Below are 24000 nucleotides of genomic sequence, written 5' to 3'. Positions count from 1 at the left end.
GACCTTGGCTCACTGCAGCCTCTAACTCCCAGGTTCAAGCAATTCTCATGCCTCAGCCTCCCAAGTAGCTGGGATTGCAGGCATGCACCACCATGCCCAGCTAATTTTTTTTTTTTTTTTTTTTGAGACAGAATTTCACACTTGTTGCCCAGGCTGGAGTGCAATGGCACGATCTTGGCTCACCGCAACCTCCACCTCCTGGGTTCAAGCGATTCTCCTGCCTCAGCTTCCTGAGTAGCTGGGATTACAGGCATGTGCTACTACGCCTGGCTAATTTTTTGTATTTTTAGTAGAGACGGGGTTTCTCCAGGTTGATCAGGCTGGTCTCGAACTCCCGACCTCAGGTGATCTGCCTGCCTCGGCCTCCCAAAGTGCTGGGATTACAGGCATGAGCCACCGTGCCTGGCCAATTTTTGTATTCTTAGTAGAGACAGGGGTTTCACCATGTTGGCTAGGCTGGTCTTGAACTCCTGGCCTCCAGTGATCTGCCTGCCTCAGCCTCCCAAAATGCTGGGATTACAGACGTGAGTCACTGCGCCCAGCCTGGGTTTTTTTTATTTTTTATTTTTTTAGAGATAGGGTCTCACTCTGTTGCCCAGGCTGGAGTGCAGTGGTGTGATCACAGCTCATTGCAGCCTAGATCTCCTAGGCTCAAGCGATCCCCCCACCTCAGCCTCTCTGGTAGCTGGGACTACAAGCATGCACACCCCACCCAGCAGCTCATTTTCTGATTTTTTTTTTTTTTTTTTTTTTGTAGAGATGGGGTTTCACCATGTTACTCAGGCTGGTCTCGAACTCCTGACCTCAGGTGATCCGCTGGCCTCGGCCTCCCAAAGTGCTGGGATTACAGGTGTGAGCCATTGCCCTGGTGTTGGTGGGTTTTTAAAAACTGAATGCCACTGGGTTTAGCATTCACTCTCCAGACTGTCAAAAAAAGTTCTAACACTCCTCATTCACATATTTATATTGCCTCCCTGGCCTCTGGAGGGAAGCCACTGAGCTAGCCAAACCCCAGCCACCATTCTACAGAGCGGAGGTCCATAGACCAAAAAGCCACTTGCTCAAGGTCACACAAAAGACACTGGCAAAAGCAGGTCTCAAACCCAGATGGTTTGATTCCCAGCCGCAGATATTTGGCTCTGGAAACAGCAGAGATAGCAGGTAAGGGGAGGGGTGCCTTCGGAGAACTGGCTGGTGTAGGTGTATTCTCTCCTCAGAAATAACAGTTGGATTGTGATCATCCATGCTGTTGCTAGAACCCAAAATTTCAGCTAATGCAAAAACTACTCAGTTTTTACTTCAAGTCAGCAAAAGTGAACATTTGTAGAGCATTTGAGTTTCTGCCCACCTGAACGGATCTTAGCTGCAAAACTCCCTGTAAGTTAAGATTTAGGTGCCTATGATACCAATGAGGAATCCTTCTTTTTTTTTTTTTTTTTGGTTGGGGGGGGATGGAGTTTTACTCTTGTTGCCCAGGCTGGAGTGCAATGGTGTAATCTCGGCTCACTGCAACCTCTGCCTCCCAGGTTCAAGTGATTCTCCTGCCTCAGCCTCCCAAGTAGCTGGGATTACAGGCAACCACAACCACCCCCAGCTAATTTTTGTATTTTTTTAGTAGAGATGGGGTTTTACCATGTTGGCCAGGCTGGTCTTGAACACCTGACCTCAGATGATCCACCCGCCTCGGCCTCCCAAAGTGCTGGGATTATAGGCGTGAGCCACCATACCCGGCCTTTTTTTTTGAGATTTTTAATTTTATTTTAATATTTAATTTTTTATTTTTTGAGAGTGAGTCTCGCTCTGTTGCCCAGGCTGGAGTGCAGTGGCATGATCTCACTTCACTGCAACCTCGGCTTCCCAGGTTCAAGCGATTCTCATGTCTCAGCCTCCCAAGTAGCTGGGATTACAGGTACGTACTACCACACCTGGCTAATTTCTGTGTTTTTAGTAGAAATGGGGCTTTGCCATGTTGTCCAGGCTGGTTTCAAACTCCTGGGCTCAAATGATCCACCTGCCTCAGCCTCCCAAAGTGTGAAGATTACAGGCATGAACCACTGTGCCCGGGTTATTTTATTTATTTTTAAAAATGAGGCCAGATGCGGTGGCTTACACCTGTAATCCCCATACTTTGGGAGGCTGAGGCAGGTGAATCACCTGAGGTCAGGAGTTTGAGACCAGCCTGACCAACATGGTGAAACTCCGTCTCTACTAAAAACACAAAAATTAGCTGTGCGTGGTGGTGTATGCCTGTAATCCCAGCTACTCAGGAGGCTGAGGCAGGAGAACCACTTGAACCCGGAAGGCGGAGATTGCAGTGAGCCGAGATTGCGCCATTGCACTCCAGCCTAGGTGACAAGAGCGAAACTCCGTCTCAAAAAAAAAAAGAAAGAAAAAAATGACACAGGGCCTTGCTCTGTCACCTAGGCTGGAGCGTGCAATGGTGGGATCACAACTCACAGCAGCCTTGACCTCCCGAGCTCAAGTGATCCTCCTGCCTCAGCCTCCCAAGCAGCTGGGACCACAAGTGTGCACCACCATACCTGGCTAATTTTTTGTTTTGTTTTGTTTTGTAGAGACAAAGGTCTTACTATGTTGCCCGGGCTGGTCTCCAACTCCCAGGCTCAAGTGATCCTCCCATCTTAGCCTCCCAAAGTGCTGGGATTACAGGTGTGAGCCATTGTGCCTGGCCACAGTGAAGAATCTTAAACTCATAGAACAGCAGTGGCCTACAACTCTGGAGTCAGGACTCACAACCTGCCATTTTCGCTAAAAGACCTGTGCTGTTTGCACTTTAACACTCCCAGAATCTATCCCACAATTGATTTTTGCAGATCCACTGTCCTATTTCACTGTTACTTAACCTGCAAGGTATCATGTCCAAATCCTATCCATCCATCACAGCCCAGTGCCAATTCCATTTCTCCCATGATTCATATCAAACACTAGACCCTCCCATCTCTAAGCATTTCATCTTTTTGGTCTCTCTCTTTCTACTGTTTATACAACTCCTCTGTTTCAGCCACAATGAAATTTTGTTTCCCAAACATTCCAGGCATTTCCCTACTTGCTCTTTCTCAAAGTTCCTCTCTTTCCTTTTCTTTTCTTTTCTTCTTCTTCTTTTTTTTTTTTTTTTTTTTTTTTGACAGGGTCTTGCTCTGTTGCCCAGGCTGGAGCGCAGTGGTGCAATCATAGCTCACTGCAACCTCTGGGGTTCAAGTGATCCTCCCACCTCAACCTTCCATGTAGCTGGGACTAGAGGTGTGTGCCACCACACCTGGATAATTATTACTTTTTTAAAATTTGTAGACACAGGATCTCACTATGTTGCTCAGACTGGTTCTCAAACTCCTGGCCTCAAGCAGTCATCCCACCTTGGCCTCCCAAAGTACCAGGATTAGAGACATGAGTCACCACAACTGGCCTCAATCTTCCTCTTTCAAAATATCCTCTGTTGGCTGGGCAGGGTGGCTCACGCCTGTAATCCTAGCACTTTGAGAGGCCGAGGTGGGAGGATCACTTCAGCTCAGCAGTTGGAGACCAGCCTGGGCAACATAGTGAGATGCTGTCTCTACAAAAAATTTAAAAATTACCCAGGCATGGTGGCGAACGCTTGTGGTCCCAGCTACTAGGGAGGCTGAGGCAGGAGGATCACTTGAGCCCAGGAGGTTGAGGTTGCAGTGAACCATGATCGGTCCACTGCACTACAGCCTGGACGACAAAGCAAGACCTATTTCAATAATAATAATAATAATAATAGTAATAAAATACCCTCTATCCTTTAAGGCCAAGGTCAAATGCCTCTTCCTCCATGATCACTTCCTTGTTTCTACCCCTTCACATTCATTCCTCTTCTGGTAACAGCATCCCAATTTTAATTTTGGGACGCAGGCCTTCCCCACTCCCAGTCCACTAGGTTAAGTTGGAGCCCACCAGGGAAGGCCACGTGAGGCAGATTAGCCAATCCCAAGTCTCCCTTCTCCTAGCTCAGTGATTGGCTCAGGCTAAGGCCAACCAGGATCTTAGTCAGGTCAATGAGCGCCTCTCCTGGCATTTTTGCTGCGCTCTCAGGAAACACATGAGTGTTCTCTCTGATGAGGTTACTCAGTTGGTGGTATGGGCTGGACGAGGTGGCCTATGCCTGTAATCCTGGCACTTTGGGAGTCCCACATGGGCGAATCACTTGAGCCCAGGAGTTCAAGACCAGCCTGGGCAACATGGTGAAACCCCGTCTCTACTAAAAACACAAAAATTAGCTGGGCGTGGTGGTGCATGCCTATAATCCCAGCTACTCGGGAGGCTGAGGAATGAGAATCGCTTGAACCTGGAGGAGGGGGGCTGCAGTGAGCTGAGATCGCGCCACTGCACTCCAGCCTGGGCGACAGAGAGGAACTCTGTCTCAAAATAAATAAATAAATAAAAAATAAAAACTGCCAGGCACAGTGGCTCACGCCTGTAATCCCAACACTTTGGGAGGCCGAGGCGGGCGGATCACCTGAGGTCGGGAGTTCGAGACCAGCCTGACCAACGTGGAGAAACCCCATTTCTACTAAAAATACAACATTAGCTGGGCGTGGTGGCGCATGCCTGTAATCCCAGCTACTCGGGAGGCTGAGGCAGGAAAATCGCTTGAACCCGGAAAGCAGAGGTTGCGGTGAGCCAAGATCATGCCATTGCACTCCAGCCTGGGCAACAAGAGCAAAACTCCGTCTCAAAATAAATAAAGGCCGGGCGCGGTGGCTCACTCCTGTAATCCCAGCACTTTGGGCGGCCGAGGCAGGCGGATCACGAGGTCAAGAGATCGAATCCATCCTGGCTAACACGGTGAAACCCGTTTCTACTAAAAATACAAAAAAATTAGCCGGGCGTGGTGGCGGGTGCCTGTAGTCCCAGCTACTCCGGAGGCTGAGGCAGGAGAATGGCGTGAACCCGGGAGGCGGAGCTTGCAGTGAGCCGAGATCGCGCCACTGCACTCCAGCCTGGGTGACAGAGTGAGACTCGTCTCAAAAAAAAATAATAATAAATAAATAAAATAAAAATTAAGTTGGTGGTATGTAAGTTGGCAGCTATGTCCATCACACAGGGAAAGCCTGCCTGAGAATGAAGCCAACTCAGAGGAAAGAATCGAGATACCGAGATAACTGGTCTCTGGGCTATGTACCTGGATCCAGACATGCATGAAGCTTAAACAGAGAAGGCTGCCTGGGGGAAGGAGAAGGGGTCCCTAGAAGAGATCCTTGCAGTTTTGGGGCAGGGAAGCGAGTCACGTTTCAGGAATCCCAGCGTGGAGATGAACAGGCATGGAGTTTCTGCTTCTGACTATGCTTGGTGTCAGGAAGAGGGGAAGGTGTGGCGGTTGGGGTCTGGTGGGGGAGTGGGTCACTTACCTTCAAATCGGAGGCTTAACAGCAGGGGATTGGCAGGTGTCTCTGACAGCAGCTCCACATAGAGTGACTGGGCGTCACTGATGAGACCCCGCTCGGGGACATCGTCCATGTCCGAATCATAGATCACGGGGGATAGGGGGCTGCCCCCTGAGCGCACCATCAGCCTGGGATGGACAGAAACGTGACCAGGAGCTCAACCTCCCTCACAAGCTGCATCACCTCTTGCCTGCTTTCCTAACTTATTTTTATAGCTGTTATCATCACACATAACTATATGCCACACACTCTTCTAAGCCCTTACACATTCTATCTCATTTAATTTTCACAAGAACTCTTGAGTCAGATGCTATTATTGTCCCTTATTTTATAGATGAGGATATTAGGGCATAGAAAGATCAAGTAACCTGTCCAAGGTCACAGAGCAAGTAGTGGCAGGGCTGAGATACCAAGTTGCTAGGTAAAGGATGATAATGATGATGAAGATAGCAGATGCCTGACCAGGCATGGTGGCTCAGCTCACACCTGTCATCCCAGCACTTTGGGAAGCCAAGACAGGTGGATCACCTGAAGTCAGGAGTTCAAGACCAGGCTGGCCAACATGGTAAAACCCCATGTTTACTAAAAATACAAAAATTAGCCAGGCATGGTGGTGCATGCCTGTAATCCCAGCTACTCAAGAGGCTGAGGCAGGAGAATTGCTTGCATCTGGGAGGTGGAGGTTGCAGTGAGCTGAATCTGTGCCATTGCACTCCAGCCTGGGTGACACAGCGAAACTCTGTCTCCAAAAAATAAATAAATAAATAAATAAGGCCAGGTGCGGTGGCTCATGCCTGTAATCCTAGCACTTTGGGAGGCTGAGGTGGGTGGATCACGAGGTCAGGAGATTGAGACTATCCTGGCTAACACAGTGAAACCCCATCTCTACTAAAAAAAAAGTACAAAAAATTAGCCGGACATAGTGGCATGCGCTTGTAGTCCCAGCTACTTGGGAGGCTGAGGCAGGAGAATTGCTTGAGCCCAGGAGGCAGAGGTTGTAGTGAGCCGATATTGCGCCACTGCACTCCAGCCTGGGCGACAGGGTGAGACTCCATCTCAAAAAAAAAAAAAAAAAAAGAGGATAGCAGACACTTTTATAGTGTTTATTGTCCTAGGCGCCATTCTAAGGACTATATAATTTCAGCACTTATCCTCACAGAAACCTGAAGAGGGAGGTACTGTTATCTCCATTCTACAGATGAGGAAACTGAGGTGCAAAGAAGTTAAGTGATCTGTCTAAGGTTGCACAGTTACACTTCCTAAGAAAGGCTTAGGACCGGCCGAGCACGGTGACTCACGCCTGTAATTCCAGAACTTTGGGAGGCCGAGGTGGGCAGATCACCTGAGGTTGGGAGTTTGAGACCAGCCTGACCAACATGGAGAAACCCCATCTCTACTAAAAATACAAAATTAGCTGGGCATGGTGGTGCATGCCTGTAATCCCAGCTAATCAGGAGGCTGAGGCAGGAGAATCGCTTGAACCCGGGAGGCGGAGGTTGCGTTAAGCCAAGACTGCGGCACCGCACTCCAGCCTGGGCAACAAGAGTGAAACTCCATCTCAAAAAAAAAAAAAAGCTCCCCTCTCCCTCTCCCTCTCCCTCTCCCCCTCCCTCTCCCCCTCCCCCTCCCCCTCCCCCTCCCCCTCCCCCTCCCCCTCCCTCTCCCTCTCCCTCCCCTTTCTTCGGTCTCCCTCTCCTTCTTTTTTCGGTCTCCCGCTATTATCGAAGCTGGACTGTACTGCCATGATCTCGGCTCGCTGCAACCTCCCTGCCTCGGGCTCCTGTGACTCTCCTGCCTCGGCCTGCGGAGTGCCTGGGATTGCAGGCGCGCGCCGCCACGCCTGAATGGTTTTTGTATTTTTGGTGGAGACGGGGTTTCGCCGTGTTGACCGGGCTGGTCTCCAGCTCCTGGCCTCGAGTGATCTGCCTGCCTCGGCCTCCCGAGGTGCTGGGATTGCAGACGGAGTCTCGCTAACTCAATGCTCAATGGTGCTCAGGCTGGAGTGCGGTGGTGTGATCTCGGCTCGCTGCAACCTCCACCTACCAGCCTCCTGCCTTGGCCTCTTAAAGTGCTAAGATTACAGCCTCTGCCCCCGTCTAGGAAGTGAGGAGCATCTCTGCCTGGCCGCCCATCGTCTGGGATGTGAGGAGCCCCTCTGCCCGGCCGCCCTATCTGGGAAGTGAGGAGCGCCTCTGCCCGGCCGCCCATCGTCTGGGATGTGAGGAGCGCCTCTGCCCGGCTGCCACCCCGTCTGGGAGGAAGTGAGGAGCGCCTCTGCCCGGCTGCCCCGTCTGGGAGATGAGGAGCACCTCTGCCCGGCCGCCCCGTCTGGGAGGTGAGGAGCGCCTCTGCCTGGCCGCCACCCCGTCTGGGAGGAAGTGAGGAGCGCCTCTGCCCGGTTGCCCCATCTGGGAAGTGAGGAGCGCCTCTGCCTGGCCGCCACCCCGTCTGGGAAGTGAGGAGCGCCTCTGCCCGGCTGCCACCCCGTCTGGGAAGTGAGGAGCGCCTCTGCCCGGCTGCCACCCCATATGGGAAGTGAGGAGCGCCTCCGCCCAGCCGCCCCTTCTGGGAGGTGAGGAGCGCCTCTGCCCAGCCGCCCCGTCTGGGAGGTGAGGAGTGCCTCTGCCCGGCCACCCCGTCTGGGAGGTGAGGAGCGCCTCTGCCTGGCCGCCGCCCCGTCTGGGAGGTGAGGAGCGCCTCTGCCTGGCCGCCATCCAGTCTGGGAGGAAGTGAGGAGCACCTCTGCCCAGCTGCCCCATCTGGGAAGTGAGGAGCGCCTCTACCTGGCTGCCACCCCGTATGGGAAGTGAGGAGCGCCTCTGCCAGGCCGCCCACTCTGGGAAGTGAGGAGCGCCTCTGCCTGGCCGCCCACTCTGGGAGGAAGTGAGGAGCGCCTCTGCCCGGCCGCCACCCCGTCTGGGAGGAAGTGAGGAGCGCCTCTGCCCGGCTGCCCCATCTGGGAAGTGAGGAGCGCCTCTGCCTGGCTGCCACCCCGTATGGGAAGTGAGGAGCGCCTCTGCCCGGCCGCCCCGTCTGGGAGGTGAGGAGTGCCTCTGCCCGGCCACCAGGTGAGGAGTGCCTCTGCCCGGCCACCCCGTCTGGGAAGTGAGGAGCGCCTCTGCCCGGCCACCCCGTCTGGGAAATGAGGAGCGCCTCTGCCTGGCCACCACCCCGTCTGGGAGGAAGTGAGGAGCGCCTCTGCCCGGCCGCCACCCCGTATGGGAGGTGAGGAGCGCCTCTGCCCGGCCGCCCCGTCTGGGAAGTGAGGAGCGCCTCTGCCCGGCTGCCACCCCGTCTGGGAGGAAGTGAGGAGCACCTATGCCCGGCTGCCCCATCTGGGAGATGAGGAGCACCTCTGCCCGGCCGCCCCGTCTGGGAGGTGAGGAGTGCCTCCGCCTGGCCGCCACCCCGTCTGGGAGGAAGTGAGGAGCGCCTCTGCCCGGCTGCCCCATCTGGGAAGTGAGGAGCGCCTCTGCCCGGCCGCCACCCCATATGGGAAGTGAGGAGCGCCTCTGCCTGACCACTCCGTCTGGGAGGTGAGGAGCGCCTCTGCCCGGCCGTCACCCCGTCTGGGAGGAAGTGAGGAGCACCTCTGCCCGGCTGCCCCGTCTGGGAGATGAGGAGCACCTCTGCCCGGCCGCCCCGTCTGGGAGATGAGGAGCACCTCTGCCCGGCCGCCCCGTCTGGGAGGTGAGGAGCGCCTCTGCCTGGCCGCCACCCCGTCTGGGAGGAAGTGAGGAGCGCCTCTGCCCGGCTGCCCCATCTGGGAAGTGAGGAGCGCCTCTGCCCGGCCGCCACCCCATATGGGAAGTGAGGAGCGCCTCTGCCTGACCACTCCGTCTGGGAAGTGAGGAGCGCCTCTGCCCGGCCACCCCGTCTGGGAAATGAGGAGCGCCTCTGCCTGGCCACCACCCCGTCTGGGAGGAAGTGAGGAGCGCCTCTGCCCGGCCGCCACCCCGTATGGGAGGTGAGGAGCGCCTCTGCCCGGCCGCCCCGTCTGGGAAGTGAGGAGCGCCTCTGCCCGGCTGCCACCCCGTCTGGGAGGAAGTGAGGAGCACCTATGCCCGGCTGCCCCATCTGGGAGATGAGGAGCACCTCTGCCCGGCCGCCCCGTCTGGGAGATGAGGAGCACCTCTGCCCGGCCGCCCCGTCTGGGAGGTGAGGAGCGCCTCTGCCTGGCCGCCACCCCGTCTGGGAGGAAGTGAGGAGCGCCTCTGCCCGGCTGCCCCATCTGGGAAGTGAGGAGCGCCTCTGCCCGGCCGCCACCCCATATGGGAAGTGAGGAGCGCCTCTGCCTGACCACTCCGTCTGGGAGGTGAGGAGCGCCTCTGCCCGGCCGTCACCCCGTCTGGGAGGAAGTGAGGAGCACCTCTGCCCGGCTGCCCCGTCTGGGAAGTGAGGAGCGCCTCTGCCCGGCCGCCACCCCATATGGGAAGTGAGGAGCGCCTCTGCCTGACCACTCCGTCTGGGAGGTGAGGAGCGCCTCTGCCCGGCCGCCCCGTCTGGGAGGTGAGGAGTGCCTCTGCCCGGCCGTCACCCCGTCTGAGAGGAAGTGAGGAGCACCTCTGCCCGGCTGCCCCGTCTGGGAGATGAGGAGCACCTCTGCCCGGCCGCCCCGTCTGGGAGGTGAGGAGTGCCTCTGCCCGGCCGCCACCCCATCTGGGAGGAAGTGAGGAGCACCTCTGCCCGGCCGCCCCCTCTGGGAAGTGAGGAGCGCCTCTGCCTGGCCGCCACCCCGTCTGGGAGGAAGTGAGGAGCGCCTCTGCCTGGCTGCCCCATCTGGGAAGGGAGGAGCGCCTCTGCCCAGCCGCCACACCGTCTGGGAAGTGAGGAGCGCCTCTGCCTGGCCACCCCGTCTAGGAGGTGAGGAGCGCCTCTGCCCGGCCGCCCAGTCTGGGAAGTGAGGAGCGCCTCTGCCCGGCCGCCCAGTCTGGGAAGTGAGGAGCGCCTCTGCCCGGCCGCCCTGTCTGGGAGGTGAGGAGCGCCTCTGCCTGGCCGCCACCCCGTCTGGGAGGAAGTGAGGAGCGTCTCTGCCTGGCCACCCCGTCTGGGAAGTGAGGAGCGCCTCTGCCCGGCCGCCCGGTCTGGGAAGTGAGGAGCGCCTCTGCCCGGCCGCCCCCTCTGGGAAGTGAGGAGCGCCTCTGCTCGGCCGCCCGGTCTGGGAAGTGAGGAGCGCCTCTGCCCGGCCGCCCCGTCTGGGAGGTGAGGAGCGCCTCTGCCCGGCTGCCACCCGGTATGGGAGGAAGTGAGGAGCGCCTCTGCCTGGGCGGCCCCGTCTGGGAAGTGAGGAGCGCCTCTGCCCGGGCGGCCCCGTCTGGGAAGCGAGGAGCGCCTCTGCCTGGCCGCCCTGTCTGGGAGGTGAGGAGCGCCTCTGCCCGGCTGCCCTGTCTGGGAGGTGTACCCAACAGCTCCGAAGAGACAGCGACCATCGGGAGCGGGCCATGAGGACGATGGCGGTTTTGTTGAAGAGAAGGGGGGGAAGTGTGGGGAAAGGAAGGAGAGATCAGATTGTTGCTGTGTCTGTGTAGAAAGAGGTGGGCATAGGAGACTCCATTTTGTTCTGACTAGGAGAAATTCTTCTGCCTTGGGATGCTGTTGATCTATGGCCTTTCCCCCAGCCCCCTGCTCTCTGAAACATGTGCTGTGTCAACTCAGGGTTAAATGGATTAAGGGCGGTGCAAGATGTGCTTTGTTAAACAGATGCTTGAAGGCAGCATGCTCTTTAAGAGTCATCACCACTCCCTAATCTCAAGTACCCAGGGGCAGAAACACTGCAGAAGGCCGCAGGGTCCTCTGCCTAGGAAAACCAGAGACCTTTATTCATGTGTTTATCTCCTGGCCTTCTCTCCACTATTATCCTATGACCCTCCCATATCCCCCTCTCCGAGAAACACCCAAGAATGATCAATAAATACTTCATAAATTAAAAAAAAAAAAAAAAAAAAAAAAAAAAAAAGGCTTAGGACTAAGCTGTGATGCAGATCTCAACCAGGATCCACCCCAGCTGTGTCCAAGTCCCCACTTAGCCTCCCCACTTCCCTGAGGTGGGGACTTCTTTTTTTTTTTGAGACGGAGTCTCGTTCTGTCGCCCAGGATGAAGTGCAGTGGTGCCATCTTGGCTTACTGCAAGCTCCACCTCCCGGGTTCACGCCATTCTCCTGCCTCAGCCTCCCGAGTAGCTGGGACTACAGCCACCCACCACCATGCCTGGCTAATTTTTTTTGTTTTTTGTTTTTTTGTATTTTTAGTAGAGATGGGGTTTCACCGTGTTAGCCAGGACGGACTCGATCTCCTGACCTTGTGATCCGCCTGCCTCGGCCTCCCAAAGTTCTGGGATTATGGGCATGAGCCACCATGCCCGGCCAAGGTGGGGACTTCTGACCCAAGACCCAGACCCTTACCGGTCATTGTCCTCATCCAGCGAGACCCTCTCGAAGTGCAGGTGCAGCCGGCGCCCCTCAGCTGCTTCAATGACCCAACGGCAGGTGAGGTTGGGCCCTACAGCTCCCCCAGGCTCTGGGGACACGATGCGGCCCAGTGTGGCATTGTGGATGGTGCCACCACAGGATGCTGTGGGCAGAAGAGGGGCACGTTAAGGCCAGCCTGAGGTGACTTGTCCTTCTCCTCGGGGCCTCGGCCCGTTTTCAGAGCTGTTGCATTCACACCTTTGGCTGGGACCCAGCCCTGGGCTGGCCTCTGTCCCATGGAGTCACCCCAGAGGACGGGACCTTCTCCAGGCATGAGCTAGGAAAGAAACCAGCCCCGGTACAGGAGAACCCCAGGATTGACACCTCCTAGGATGGAGACACCACTAAAATGAAGACTCTCCAGCTGTGGATACTCTAGGATGGGGAATTACCAGGATCCCTAAAATTCAAAGCCTCAGCTGGGAAATCTTTAGGACAGGACTTTCAGAGTGAAGACACCACGGGATGGGAATCCCAGTAAGAGGCTCTCCAGGATAGAAGCCCTCTGGACATGAACCCTAAAAATGGCTTCCTCTAGGATGAGGACGCTACCCCAGAAGGGACCTCCAGAATGGTGACTCCCAAAATAAAATCTCCAGTGGGACACCCCGAAATGGAGACCACCCAAGGATGGAGACACCCCAAGGAGAGAGACCCTCCACATAAAGAGCTCTGGCTGCAGACCCCAGGATGGGGACTCCTCAGGGTAAACACCCCTTCAGAATGGATTTTCGCCAAAGGTGGACACCTGGACACCCCCGAGATAGGACCCTCCCAATGGGGTTCCCAGAACAGATGCCCTACCCACTGTGGCAGGAGACTCACCCGTGCAGCTGGGGGTTTCACCATTCCAGGATGGCCGGGTGCCATTGAGGCAGATGAGGGTCTCCTCTCCCTGCAGCTGGTAGCCCGAATCACAGTGAAAGGTGGCAGTGCCCCCAGGGTGCAGGTCCGTCACACTCACGTCCCCATGGGCCGGCCGGGGAGGGAAGCCACAGCTCAGGAGGTAGGCTGCACCAGACAGACAGCGGGTAGCAGGGCTCACTTTCCCATGCCACCCTCTCGTACTGATCCCCCAGCACTTCCCCCCTCTCCTTTCAGGCCAACCTTCCAGGGGCACACACTGGCTCCATACTGGCATACATACCGAGAAATAAGAGCTCCTCACACAGGCATCTTGCCTCACGAAGAGGAAATACCAACATCCCTTATCTCCCCCACTCATTGTAATTCACCCTCGTTGGCCTCCATTTTATAGATGAGGTATCTGAGGTTCAGACAAGTTATTCTGGACCCCGCTACTCATTTGTTGTGTGACTTCAGGCAAATCAATGAACTACTCTGAACTTCATCCAGCTGTAATAACAGATAGTACTTGCAGAGCTTGTTCAGCTCCCAAAGTGAGTCCACACAGAGATTTTGAGGTCAGCAGACAAAGATTATGTGACCTGGCTAGGTGTGGTGGCTCATGCCTGTAATCCCAGCACTTCTGGAGGCCGAGGCAGGTGGATCACGAAGTCAGGAGTTCGAGACCAGCCTGGCCAACATGGTAAAACCCCATCTCTAAAAAATACGAAAATTAGCCAGGCGTGGTGGTGGGTGCCTGTGATCCCAGCTACTTGGGAGGCTGAGGCAGGAGAATCACTTGAACCTGGGAGGCAGAGGTTGCAGTGAGCCGAGATCGTCCCATTGCACTCCAGCCTGGGCGACAAGAGCAAAACTCTGTCTCAAAAAAAAAAAAAAAAAAAAAAAAAAAAAGATTATGTGACCTGTTTTGCAGGTGTGAACACTGAGGCTCCAAGTGATTAAATGTCTCTTTTGATTTTTCTTCCCTCCACACACACAGCCCTTCTTCCACCAAGGTGCCCTGTGGTATACACTCAGCTCCTCAGCTTCCATCCAGAAGAACCACTTGAAACTTCTTTTTTTTTTTTTTTTTTTTTTTGAGACAGGGTCTCACTCTGTTGCCCAGGCTGGAGTGCAGTGGTGTGATCATAGCTCACTGGAACCTTGAACTCCTGGCCTCAAGCAATCCTCCTGACCTAGCCTCCCAAGTAGCTGGGACTATAGGTTTGTGCCACCATGCCCCGCTAATTTTTAAATTTTTTGTAGAGATGACATCTCAGTATGTTGCCCAGGCTGGTCTTGAACTCCTGGCCTCAAGCAAACATGGAACTACTTGAGGAAATTTGATTATTTTGTCTTTTTGTTTTTGTTTTTGTTTTTGAGGAGAAGTCTCACTCTGTCGCCCAGGCTGGAGTGCAATGGCATGCAATCTTGGCTCACTGCAACCTCCGTCTCCCGGGTTCAAGCGATTCTTCTGCCTCAGCCTCCCAAGTAGCTGGGATTACAGGTGTGTGTCACCATGCCTAGCTAATTTTTGTGTTTTTAGTAGAGATGGGATTTTACCATGTTGGCCAGGGTGGTCTCGAACTCCTGATCTCTTCAGACCTCCTGACTTCATTTTCACTGGGGGATTCATTTACAGGCCACTGAGTATTAAGGTCTTTAAAGACAAAATAGGCTTTAAAGGCACAGTGGCTCACACCTGTAATCCTAGCACTTTGGGAGGCTGAGGCGGGTGGATCACCTGAGGTCAAGAAAAAGACCCAGGCCTTGTCCTCAGGAGTCCATTGTCTACTGAGATAAACATAAGAACAACCTTCTAGAACAAAGTGGTTTCAATAAATGGTAGCCTTGGGAATGGCTGCCCATGCCCAACAGAATCAAGTCTGAATGCTTTAGTTTGACATTCAAGCCCCTTCCACAGTTAAATGCAGCCCAGCACATTCCAGGTTCAGGGTTGATCTCCCAAGACCAATAAAGCCTACACAACACAGTTTTGTGACTCCTTAAGTTTCCACCTCCATATTTTCACTTGTGCTCTCCCCCTACTTTCTCATCTTTTAAGAGATCAGACTGGGGGACTTACGTACCACCTCTTCCAGGAAGCCTTCCTGCCTCTACATCTCTCCAACAGTTACTTGTTCTCTTACCTATACACAGTCCTGCATGCATGATTTTGTCATCACATTAACCATTGTCTTTTTTTTTTTTTTTTTTTTTTGAGAGAGTCTCACTCTGTCACCTAGTCTGGAGTGCAGTGGCTTGATCTCAGCTCATTGCAACTTTTACCTCCCGGGTTCAAGTAATTCTCCTCCCTCAGCCTCCCAAGTAGCTGGGGTTATAGGCGTGTGCCAGGACTCCTGGCTAATTTTGGTATTTTTATTATTATTTATTTTATTATTTTTTTTTTGAGACGGAGTCTTGCTCTGTCACCCAGGCTGGAGTGCAGTGACACGATCTTGGCTCACTGCAACCTCCATCTCCCAGGTTCAAGCAATTCTCCGGCCTCAGCCTCCTGAGTAGCTGGGATTACAGGCATGTGCCACCATGCCCAGCTAATTTCTGTATTTTTAGTTAAGATGGTGTTTCACCACGTTGGTCAGGCTGGTCTTGAACTCCTGACCTCGTGATCTGCCCGCCTCGGCCTCCCAAAGTGCTGTGATTACAGGCATGAACCACCGTGCCAGTATTTTTAGTACAGACAGTGTTTCGCTATGTTGGCCAGGCTGGTCTCGAACTCCTGACCTCAGGTGATCCACCCACCTTGGCCTCCCAAAGTGCTGGGATTACAGGCATGAGCCACCATGCCTGGCCTAACCACTGTCTACACTGGCCCAAGCCTTATTTATTTTGTGTCCTAAAAGGCTAGTCTATGAGGTCAGGAGTTCCAGACCAGCCTGGCCAACATGGTGAAACCCTGTCTCTGCTAAAAATACAAAAAATTAGCTGGGCATGGTGGCACACGCCTGTAATCCCAGCTACTCAGGAGGCTGAGACAGGAGAATCGCTTGAACCCAGGGGGCGGAGGCTGCAGGGAGCTGAGATTGTGCCATTGAACTCCAGCCTGGGCAGCAGAGTGAGACTCCGTCTCAAAAAAAAAAAAAAAAGGGCTAGCCTGGCTGATCAATGGGTGCAGCCAAGAGGCAGCATGGAACGGTGCAAAGACCACTGGATTTGTCATCAGGCAGACCTGAGTTCCAGTTCTAGCTCCAGAACTTACTAAGTACATGACTTTGAGCAGGTGACTTCATCTCTAGGGGCCTCTCACCTATTAACGGCAATAATAATTCCTATCAGGGAAGATTGGCCTGAAAATTAAATAAAAGAAACACACAAAGCACCTGGCACATAGAAGCTGCTGAGAAAACGTTAATCACCCACCCCTCAGCCTCAATTAATGAATGACTGGGAGCCAGGGACTCGGGGATCTGGTGTCTGGCTGTAATAAACGTGCAGGTGGTTGAGCAATCTACATAACCTTTGAGTCTTTTCCTTCCTTTGAGAGATAGAACTGACAATGGCCACTCTCAGGGTTTCCGTGAGAAGCAAATGAAACTAAGGTTGGTGAAAGGGCTTTGTAATGGGAAAGTTTGCTGAACTTGGGGTGAGGGGTGAGGGAGCCTCTGACTTTTCAGAAAAGCTAATGAGGCCACTCTGGACCAGAGGCCCCAGCTAGTGCAGGTTGGGAAGGGCTGAAACAGGGCCTCGGTCCCAAAGGTGCCCAGTGCAGCTGCGAAGCAGGGAAGACTGAGCAATGAAGGCCAATTTATGCAATAGTCCTGCTTCCCCAAATGTTCCACTTAGCCTAAGGAGTCCTATTTTCAGTGCCCTGGGGAAGTGGCTGCTTAAAGGAGCCAGTGGGGAGCCATATCTTCAGATTTCACAATATCTGAAATCCAGCACTTGGCCCGGGCCCTCCAGGAATACTCTTGCTCCCCAATAACCAGGTCCCTACTGCCAAATACACGTCCCCCAGCTTGCTGGCCCCCCGATGAATAGGCACCTTTGCTATGCACACATGAGCCCCTAAGGCAGATCCTGAGCAGAGGCCTCAAAAGAGGCTGGAGAGGACATGAGAACAGGATTCAGGGTGTACCCTGCATGAGGCACACAAGGCATCTGCGGTCAGCAGAACTTTCAAGGAGGGCAGAGTGCATGACACCAGCCAAGGCCATGCGGTGATGTGAAGGGGGCATTGGCCTGACACACAGTTCTCTCTGTCTCCATGAAGCATAGGAAGACAGCGGGGTCTGGAAGAGGGCACTGGCTGGGCCCCTTTCCTCATGCACACGTGTCCGCTAGAACATACCCTTGTACTGTGGGAAGGTTCCCGCACACACAGGTAAGCATGGATGTACACACATGTGCAGGTCATCTGTCATAAGTCCTAAGAAATGCAGTCGTGCATGAATACAGCCCCGCTTTCCCGCCCCCAGAAATCAGAAGGATCTTTCTAAGTTGCAAATCTGAGGCTTTCACTTTCCTGCTTAAAACATTTCAGGCCAGGCGCCATCGCTCACGCCTGTAATCCCAGCACTTTGAGAGGTCAAGGCAGGAGGATCTCCTGAGGTCGGGAGTTCGAGACCAGCCTGACCAACATGGAGAAACCCCATCTCTACCAAAAATACAAAGTTAGCCGGGAGTGGTGGCGCATGGTTGTAATCCCAGCTACTCAGGAGGCTGAGGCAGGAGAATCGCTTGAACCCAGGAGGCAGAGGCTGCGGTGAGCCAAGATTGCGCCATTGCACTCCAGCCTGGGCAACAAGAGCAAAACTCCATCTCAAAAAATAAATAAATAAATAAATAAATAAATAAATAAATAAAATTCAAATGAGGAGGCCTGGTGTGGTGGCTCATGCCTGTAATCCCAGCACTTTGGGAGGCCAAGACAGGTGGATCACTTGAGGTCAGGAGTTTGAGACCAGCCTGGCCAACATGGTGAAACCCCATCTCTACTAAAAATACAAAAATTAGCCAGGCATGGTGGCAAGTGCCTGTAATTAATCCCAGATACTGGGGAGGCTGAGGCAGGAGAATTGTTTGAAGCTGGGAGGCAGAGGTTGCAGTGAGCTGAGGTCATCACCACTGCACTCCAGCCTGGGCAACAAAGTGGACTCTGTCTCAAAAAAAAAAACAAAAAATTCAAATATCTCTCTGTCACACCTGCAGTTTGAAGTAGTCTGGACTGCTTACTGAAGCAGATAAGGCTCTTTATGGTCTGAATCTGACCTGCCTCCCAGCCTGGTCTCTGGCCCATTTCCCCTTCACCCCTTTCTGTGCTTTGAAAGTAATAGCAGTGACTGACAGTTTTAAGCTCTCACTGTGTACCACATGCTGTTTGTGTTTTTGTTTGTTTGTTTTTGAGACAGAGTTTCACTTTTGTCACCTAGGCTGGAGTACAATGGCGCAATCTCAGCTCACTGCAACCTCCGCCTCCTGGGTTCAAACAATTCTCTTGCCTCAGCCTCCCAAGTAACTGGGATTACAGGTGCTTGCCACCATGCCCGGTTAATTTTTGTATTTTTAGTAGAGATGGGGTTTCACCATGTTGGCCAGGCTGGTCTTGAACTCCTGACCTCAGGTGATCCACCAGCCTTGGCCTCCCAAAGTGCTGAGATTATAGGCCTGAGCCACCACGCCAGGCCACACACTGTTTTAAACACTTGACATGTATTAATTCATTTGATCTTCCCCATAATACCAAGTATTGTGATCCCTATTTTTCAGATGAGATCATGAGGCACAGAAAAGTTAAGTAACTTGTCCCAGGTCACACAGCTAGGACAATTCTGTCTTCCATGCTGAATTCCTTCACCTCATCTGGGGGTCACATCTTCTCTCTCTGAGTCTTGGAGTGTGCTTTTTCATCCACTTAGCCATCTGCCTCCCTCCTTCTCTCCCTCCCTCCCACCCTTTCCCTGGCGAATTTATCCTTCAGGTCTCAGCTTAGTCATCATCTCCTCCAAGAAGATGTCCCCATATTCCTTGGGAGAAATTTAGGTCCCTTGGCTATGTGCTGCCCCCGCTGGCGTTTCTGCCATCATATTCCTTATCTCCTTGAATTATAACCATCCAGATTACTCATCTGTCTTCCTACCTAGATTCTGAGCTCGTTGAAGCCAGATTTACACCTGGTTTGTTCATTCCTCCTCCTGCTAACACAGGGCCTGGTATGAAGCAAGCACTTGAAAAACATTTGTTGGGTTCAATGGATGAATTGTCCCTTGGATGTATGCACAGATGTGTGAGTGTGTGAGATAAGTATGTATGGGTCTCCTCTGAGGGCCCTGCCCCCCAGGGTCACAGTCAGGAGGAAAAGCCCCCCTCAGCACCCTGTGCTTCCATGGTTCTTAAAGATGTCCCCTCTATAGGCCAGGCACAGTGGCTCTTGCCTGTAATCCCAGCACTTTGGGAGGTTGAGGCAGGTGGATCACGAAGTCAGGAGATCGAGACCATCCTGGCTAACGCGGTGAAATCCCATCTCTACTAAAAATACAAAAAATTAGCTGGGCATGGGGCGGGTGTCTGTAGTCCCAGCTACTTGAGAGGCTGAGGCAGGAGAATGGCGTGAACCTGGGAGGCAGAGCTTGCAGTGAGCTGAGATCGCGCCACTGACCTCCAGTCTGGGCAACAGAGCAAGACTCTGTCTCAAAAAAAAAAAAAAAAAAAAAGATGTCCCATGTATACAGTATGGCCCCTGCCCTTCCAGCAGCACCCTCAAACTCCTCACCCTGATAGTGGATCCTGAAGCCACCGCCCCTTGGGACCCGTGGGCTCTGGAAGTGCAGAAGCAGCCGGTTGGTTGGGCTCCGAAGGACTTGTCCTTCTCCAAGCATTGACGAGTTGGCCAGGAGTCGGGGGGCCAGGCCTGGGGATCCCCCACCAGCCAGCACCAGGAGCTCCTCTTCCTGTGACAGGTTCAGCGTCTGCACCTAGAGAAGCCAGACACAGACCCACCAGGGCAAGTCAGCCAGGGGTTTGACTTCCAAAGTCCCTGTCCTGTGCCTTTGCCCTGTGTGTAGCAGCCCAAAAGGCACCACGCTGCTGCCCAAGTTGTAGAAATCTAGAAGAGTTTTTGAGGTCACCTGAGTCATCAAACAGGTTCTTTGGCTCCCAGGCCAAACCCGTGCACACCCACAGCCCAGAGGAAAAGGCTTGGAAGCTGCAGTCACATGCTTTGGTCCAGTTACCTGGATCTCAATGCCGTAGCCAGGGTAGACATGGATGCTGTAAGTGCAGTCCAGGAGCCCCAGGGTGCGGCTGGTGGGGCTCCCCAGATGTGGAGACTCGACATACCCTTCGCCCTCGGAGATGTTGTTATTACACAGAACTGAGGAGATACAAATGGCTGGGATGGAAGGAATGCCTGTGCTCTTGCCCTCCCAGCCAAGCAACTCTGAAGGCCTTCATCTACCTTCTCCTTAGCACCTCTCATCATTTTTTTGTTTTGTTTTGAGACAGGGTCTCACTCTGTCACCCAGGCTGGAGTGCAGTGGTACAATCATGGCTCACTGCAGTCTCAAACTCCTGGGCTCAAGTGATCCTCCCTCCTCAGCCTCCCGAGTAGCTGGGCCCACAGGTGCGCATCACCATGCTGAGCCAATTTTTAAAACTTTTTGTAGAAAAGAGGTCTTGCCACATTTCCCAGGCTGGATTCAAACTCCTGGCCTCAAGCGATCCTCCTGCCTTGGCCTCCCAAATCACTGGGATTACAGGTGTGCGCTGCTGTGCCCCCTCACTATCTTTTATTTTTTTATTTTTATTTTTTTTAAGTTGGAGTTTTGCTCTTGTTGCCTAGGCTAGAGTGCAATGGCTGGATCTCAGCTCACCAAAACCTCTGCCTCCCGGGTTCAAGCAATTCTCCTGCCTCAGCCTTCTGAGTAGCTGGGATTACAGGTATGCGCCACCACGCCTGGCTAATTTTGTATTTTTAGTAGAGACGGGGTTTCTCCATGTTGGTCAGGCTGGTCTCGAACTCCCAACCTCAGGTGATCCGCCCGCCTGGCCTCCCAAAGTGCTGGGATTACAGGCTAGAGCCACCATGCCTGGCACCATCTTTAAGCAATGCTCCCTCTCCCACCTGAGCCAGAACTCCCTTTCCCAACTGTTATATAGCTGAAACAATTGGAACACTGCCTGGTACATAGTAAGGGTACAGAAATGCTACCTTTGTTATTATTATTCTCCCATCTGTACCCAGGACTCCTTCCATAGTTCCCAGCAGCCTCTCTCCCATCCATCCCCAGCGTGTACCTCTCCGGTGCTCCCACCCCCATCCCCTTGCTGTCGCCTCACCTGGGCTGGTCACCGTAGTGGTAACAGTTGTCGTGGTGATGATGGTGGTCGTCGTCTCCTCCTCTCCTCCCTCAGGCCCAAGGGGAGGCCCTGGGGAGGCAGGGCTGGGTGGGGGTGGGGCTGTGGTTCCTGGGGGCGGGGTCAGCAGTTCTGGCGCGGTGGGGCCTGCCCCCCTGACCCCGTTAGGGGTGACGGCTGTTGTCAGAGGCCCTGTCCCTGGCTCAGTGGCCCGTGGCAGGAAGGGCACTGTGACAGTCTGGCTGGCCGGAGGGGTGGCTAGCGTGGGGTCCGGATCAGATCCTGGGACAGTGCAGGGAATGTCAGAGCACAGGAGGAGCACATGGAGGACCTTGGGTGGGGAGCAGGGCTGAGGGAAGCTAGGGGTTCCCCTGCCATACCCCAAAAGCCTCCCGCACAAGGTACAGCACCCCCCACCTTTTCCTTCCCCACCCCAGCCCCTACCTCCTCCCAAGATTTCCACAGCCTGAGTCCCCCCTCTTTCTCTTCTGGTCCCTTCTCTCCACCCAGCCCCTTCGACCCTGATACTCCTCTCCCTGAGCCTCTCTCTCTGCCTCCTCACTCAGATCAGGTTCTCTCTCTGGTTATCTCCTCTCTCCTCTGTCTCATTCTCTCTAGAACTCTTTATTTCCCCATTTCCCTGTTTAGTATTCTGATTGCACTCTGATTTCATGATTCGAGATCCACCAGTTTTTGTGTTTCATTCTCTCTGTCTCTGTCTTCCACCATTTCTCTGATTCTGGTTCTCTGAATTTCCATCTCTGTTACTATGTGTCTGTTTTTCTGTCTGACCGTCTCCTAATCATTCTGTCTCTCTCTCTGGTTCTATCTGTGCCCAGGATTGACTTTCTCCGACAGTCTCGTTCTGTGTCCCCTGAATCTCACAGGAATGCAGGCTCTTTCCTCCTCTGCAGTCTCTCTCTGCCTGCTCTTCTCTAGCCTGGCTCCCCATCTCCCTGAGCCCATGTCCCTCCCTCTGCCTCTAGGCCACTCCTGCCACTCTGGGGGCCTCACCTGGCAGGTAGCCCATCTCTGGGCCCCTCCTCAGCAGGGCCCCATGGAGCAGTTCAGCCAGGGCCTCAGAGGCCACCGTGGGGGTCTCACTTCCAGGCTCTGGCAATATCTCCTCCTCCTTCAGGGGCAGACCTAGGAGGTGAAGTTGTGTGAGCTTCTCCACTTCCCCACACCCCTTCCTTCTCCAGAGAGATATTTTCTAGAACTCTTCCTCCCTCCTCCATCAGCTGGGCCTGCAGGGGCTCAGATGGTCCCAGGCTCGACTGAGGGCCAAGATCAGAGGAGGGGCTCCCAGCTGCCCTCATAATCCCCTCCCACACCTCTTCTTTCCCCTCCCCTCTCCCTTCTCCCTGGGCTGTGTGGGCCTTCATTGAACACCTTAGCTCTTATGAACCCTGGACAGCGCCAGCAAGGCAGAGGGGTCGCCGGTGCTGCCTTCCCTTTCACCTCAGTGCTGATCTCCCCCCAACCCTGGGGCTCTGCAGAGGGTCTGGCCGCACCTCCCAGCCCTTGCTTCCGCAGTGCCTGGCTTTCTCTCTGGGTTTCTGTCTCTGCAGCATGGCTGTCTTTTCTCTCTCTCTCTCTCTCTCTCTCTCTCTCTCTCTCTCTGTCTCTCTCTCTGGTCCTCTGCAGTCTCTGCCTCCTTCCCTGGAGTCTGGCTGGGGGTCAGAGTGGGGGACTGAAAATCTGGTCTTTGAGCCCTGCCTCTGCTCATCTGTCTTTGTCCATTCATCCAAGAACATTTGTGTGTACAGCGCCTGGCATCTCTCTCAGCACCTCCATCTCCCACCCAGGTCCCTCCGTGCTTCTGCCGCCTCCACAGACATCCCCCCAACTTTCCCAGCCCTCCTTCGTGGATCTAGCCCCTGAGACACTGCTAAAAGCTTCTCTCATTCATTTCCCTGCCTTCTCAATATTGAAGGTTAAGGGGCTTCGTGTTCAAGTCAGAAAGCTCTGGCTTGCGCCTTCCCCATCAGCTGTGCCTCTCCCCTCCCCCATGTGCTCGGAAGACCCAGGATGTTAAGAGAAAGGAGGGTGGAGGACCCCGCTGGACGCCTTCCTGGGGCCCACCCCCACACTCTCATGTCCTTACCCTGGATCCAGGGACAGCTCAGCAGAATAAGGAACAGCAGCTGGGGAGGCGGCGCGTGCTGGGCCCTGGGAGTCCCCATGGCGACTCACCCCGATCTCTCCTCTGTGCCTCTCTAAGTAATTTGGCTGCCACCTTTCCTCCGTCTCCGTTTATCTTTCCCTTTAATTCTTTTTTTTTTTTTTTCCTCGTAGGAGTCAGTAAAGAAAGACAATTTCTCTGCCCCTTGGGATGGAGGGGCAGAATTGGGCTAAGGGTCGCCTGGAGCCCACCCCCCTTTGCTCAGTCTCCTCTGTCCTCTTCTCCCGGCTCTGTGGTAGAGGGGGCGCGGCTCCGGCTGCAGGGGGTGGGGCCGAGAGGGCCGAAGAGGCCGGGTGGCCTGGGTTACCCTCCTGCTCAGGCGCCTGGGTCCACTGGGCTGGCTGGACCCCAAGCTAGGGGACTGGGAAGGAGAAAGGCAGCTTCTGGGGGTTTAGGGTGGGGTCGAGGATCGGGGGGGTCCCCACTGGGCTCTAGCGGGGCTTGTCGGGGAGGGGAAGGGGTGGGTTGGGGAACTGGGAGAGCCGAAGCTCGGGCACTGGAGCTGCGGGAGGGAGAAGCTGAGAAAGGTATCGAGCCCACGTCAGATCCTGGGGACGGGCGGAGGGAGGGGCCTGGGATTTATTTGACGGGGAGGGAGGAGGAGGAAGTGCAGATGGAGGAGGGAGGGATCATACGAGCCAGGGCCGTAATCCTCACTCCCGCGGCCCCTAGGGGAGGCAAAGGAAACTCTCTGGTCCCAGCAGTAATTAGCCCCCTCCGCCTGCCATTCCAGCACATCTGGAATCTGAATCTCCTCTTCCCAGGGCGC

At 54.3% G+C, this 24000-nt stretch overlaps 1 protein-coding gene across 7 annotated transcripts in view; it reads right to left on the bottom strand.

Annotated features, from left to right (window-relative positions):
* The window catches only part of SEZ6L2 (seizure related 6 homolog like 2), a 32911-nt gene extending 9145 nt beyond the window's left edge, over positions 1-23766 (bottom strand). For 2 of the 7 annotated variants that reach the window (XM_024233227.3, XM_024233228.3), the window contains exons 1-8: positions 23154-23755; positions 22061-22192; positions 21029-21118; positions 19924-20063; positions 19464-19665; positions 12713-12898; positions 11822-11990; positions 5385-5548 (exon numbers count right to left, since the gene is read on the bottom strand). In XM_024233227.3, coding sequence (XP_024088995.1) covers positions 5385-5548; positions 11822-11990; positions 12713-12898; positions 19464-19665; positions 19924-20063; positions 21029-21118; positions 22061-22192; positions 23154-23232 — 1162 coding nt within the window. In that variant the 5' untranslated portion in view covers positions 23233-23755. Of the gene's footprint in view, positions 1-5384; positions 5549-11821; positions 11991-12712; positions 12899-19463; positions 19666-19923; positions 20064-21028; positions 21329-22060; positions 22193-23153 lie in introns of all 7 variants that reach the window. The other 5 variants (XM_054534838.2, XM_054534839.2, XM_024233226.3 and 2 more) reach the window with 4 other exon arrangements.
* Between the last annotated feature and the right edge of the window lie 234 nt (positions 23767-24000).

Source organism: Pongo abelii, chromosome 18, assembly GCF_028885655.2.
Source record: "Pongo abelii isolate AG06213 chromosome 18, NHGRI_mPonAbe1-v2.0_pri, whole genome shotgun sequence".
In the NCBI taxonomy this organism is placed as follows: domain Eukaryota; kingdom Metazoa; phylum Chordata; class Mammalia; order Primates; family Hominidae; genus Pongo; species Pongo abelii.
Note: the sequence above shows the minus strand (reverse complement) of the source record. Positions and strands in the feature narration are given on the sequence as shown.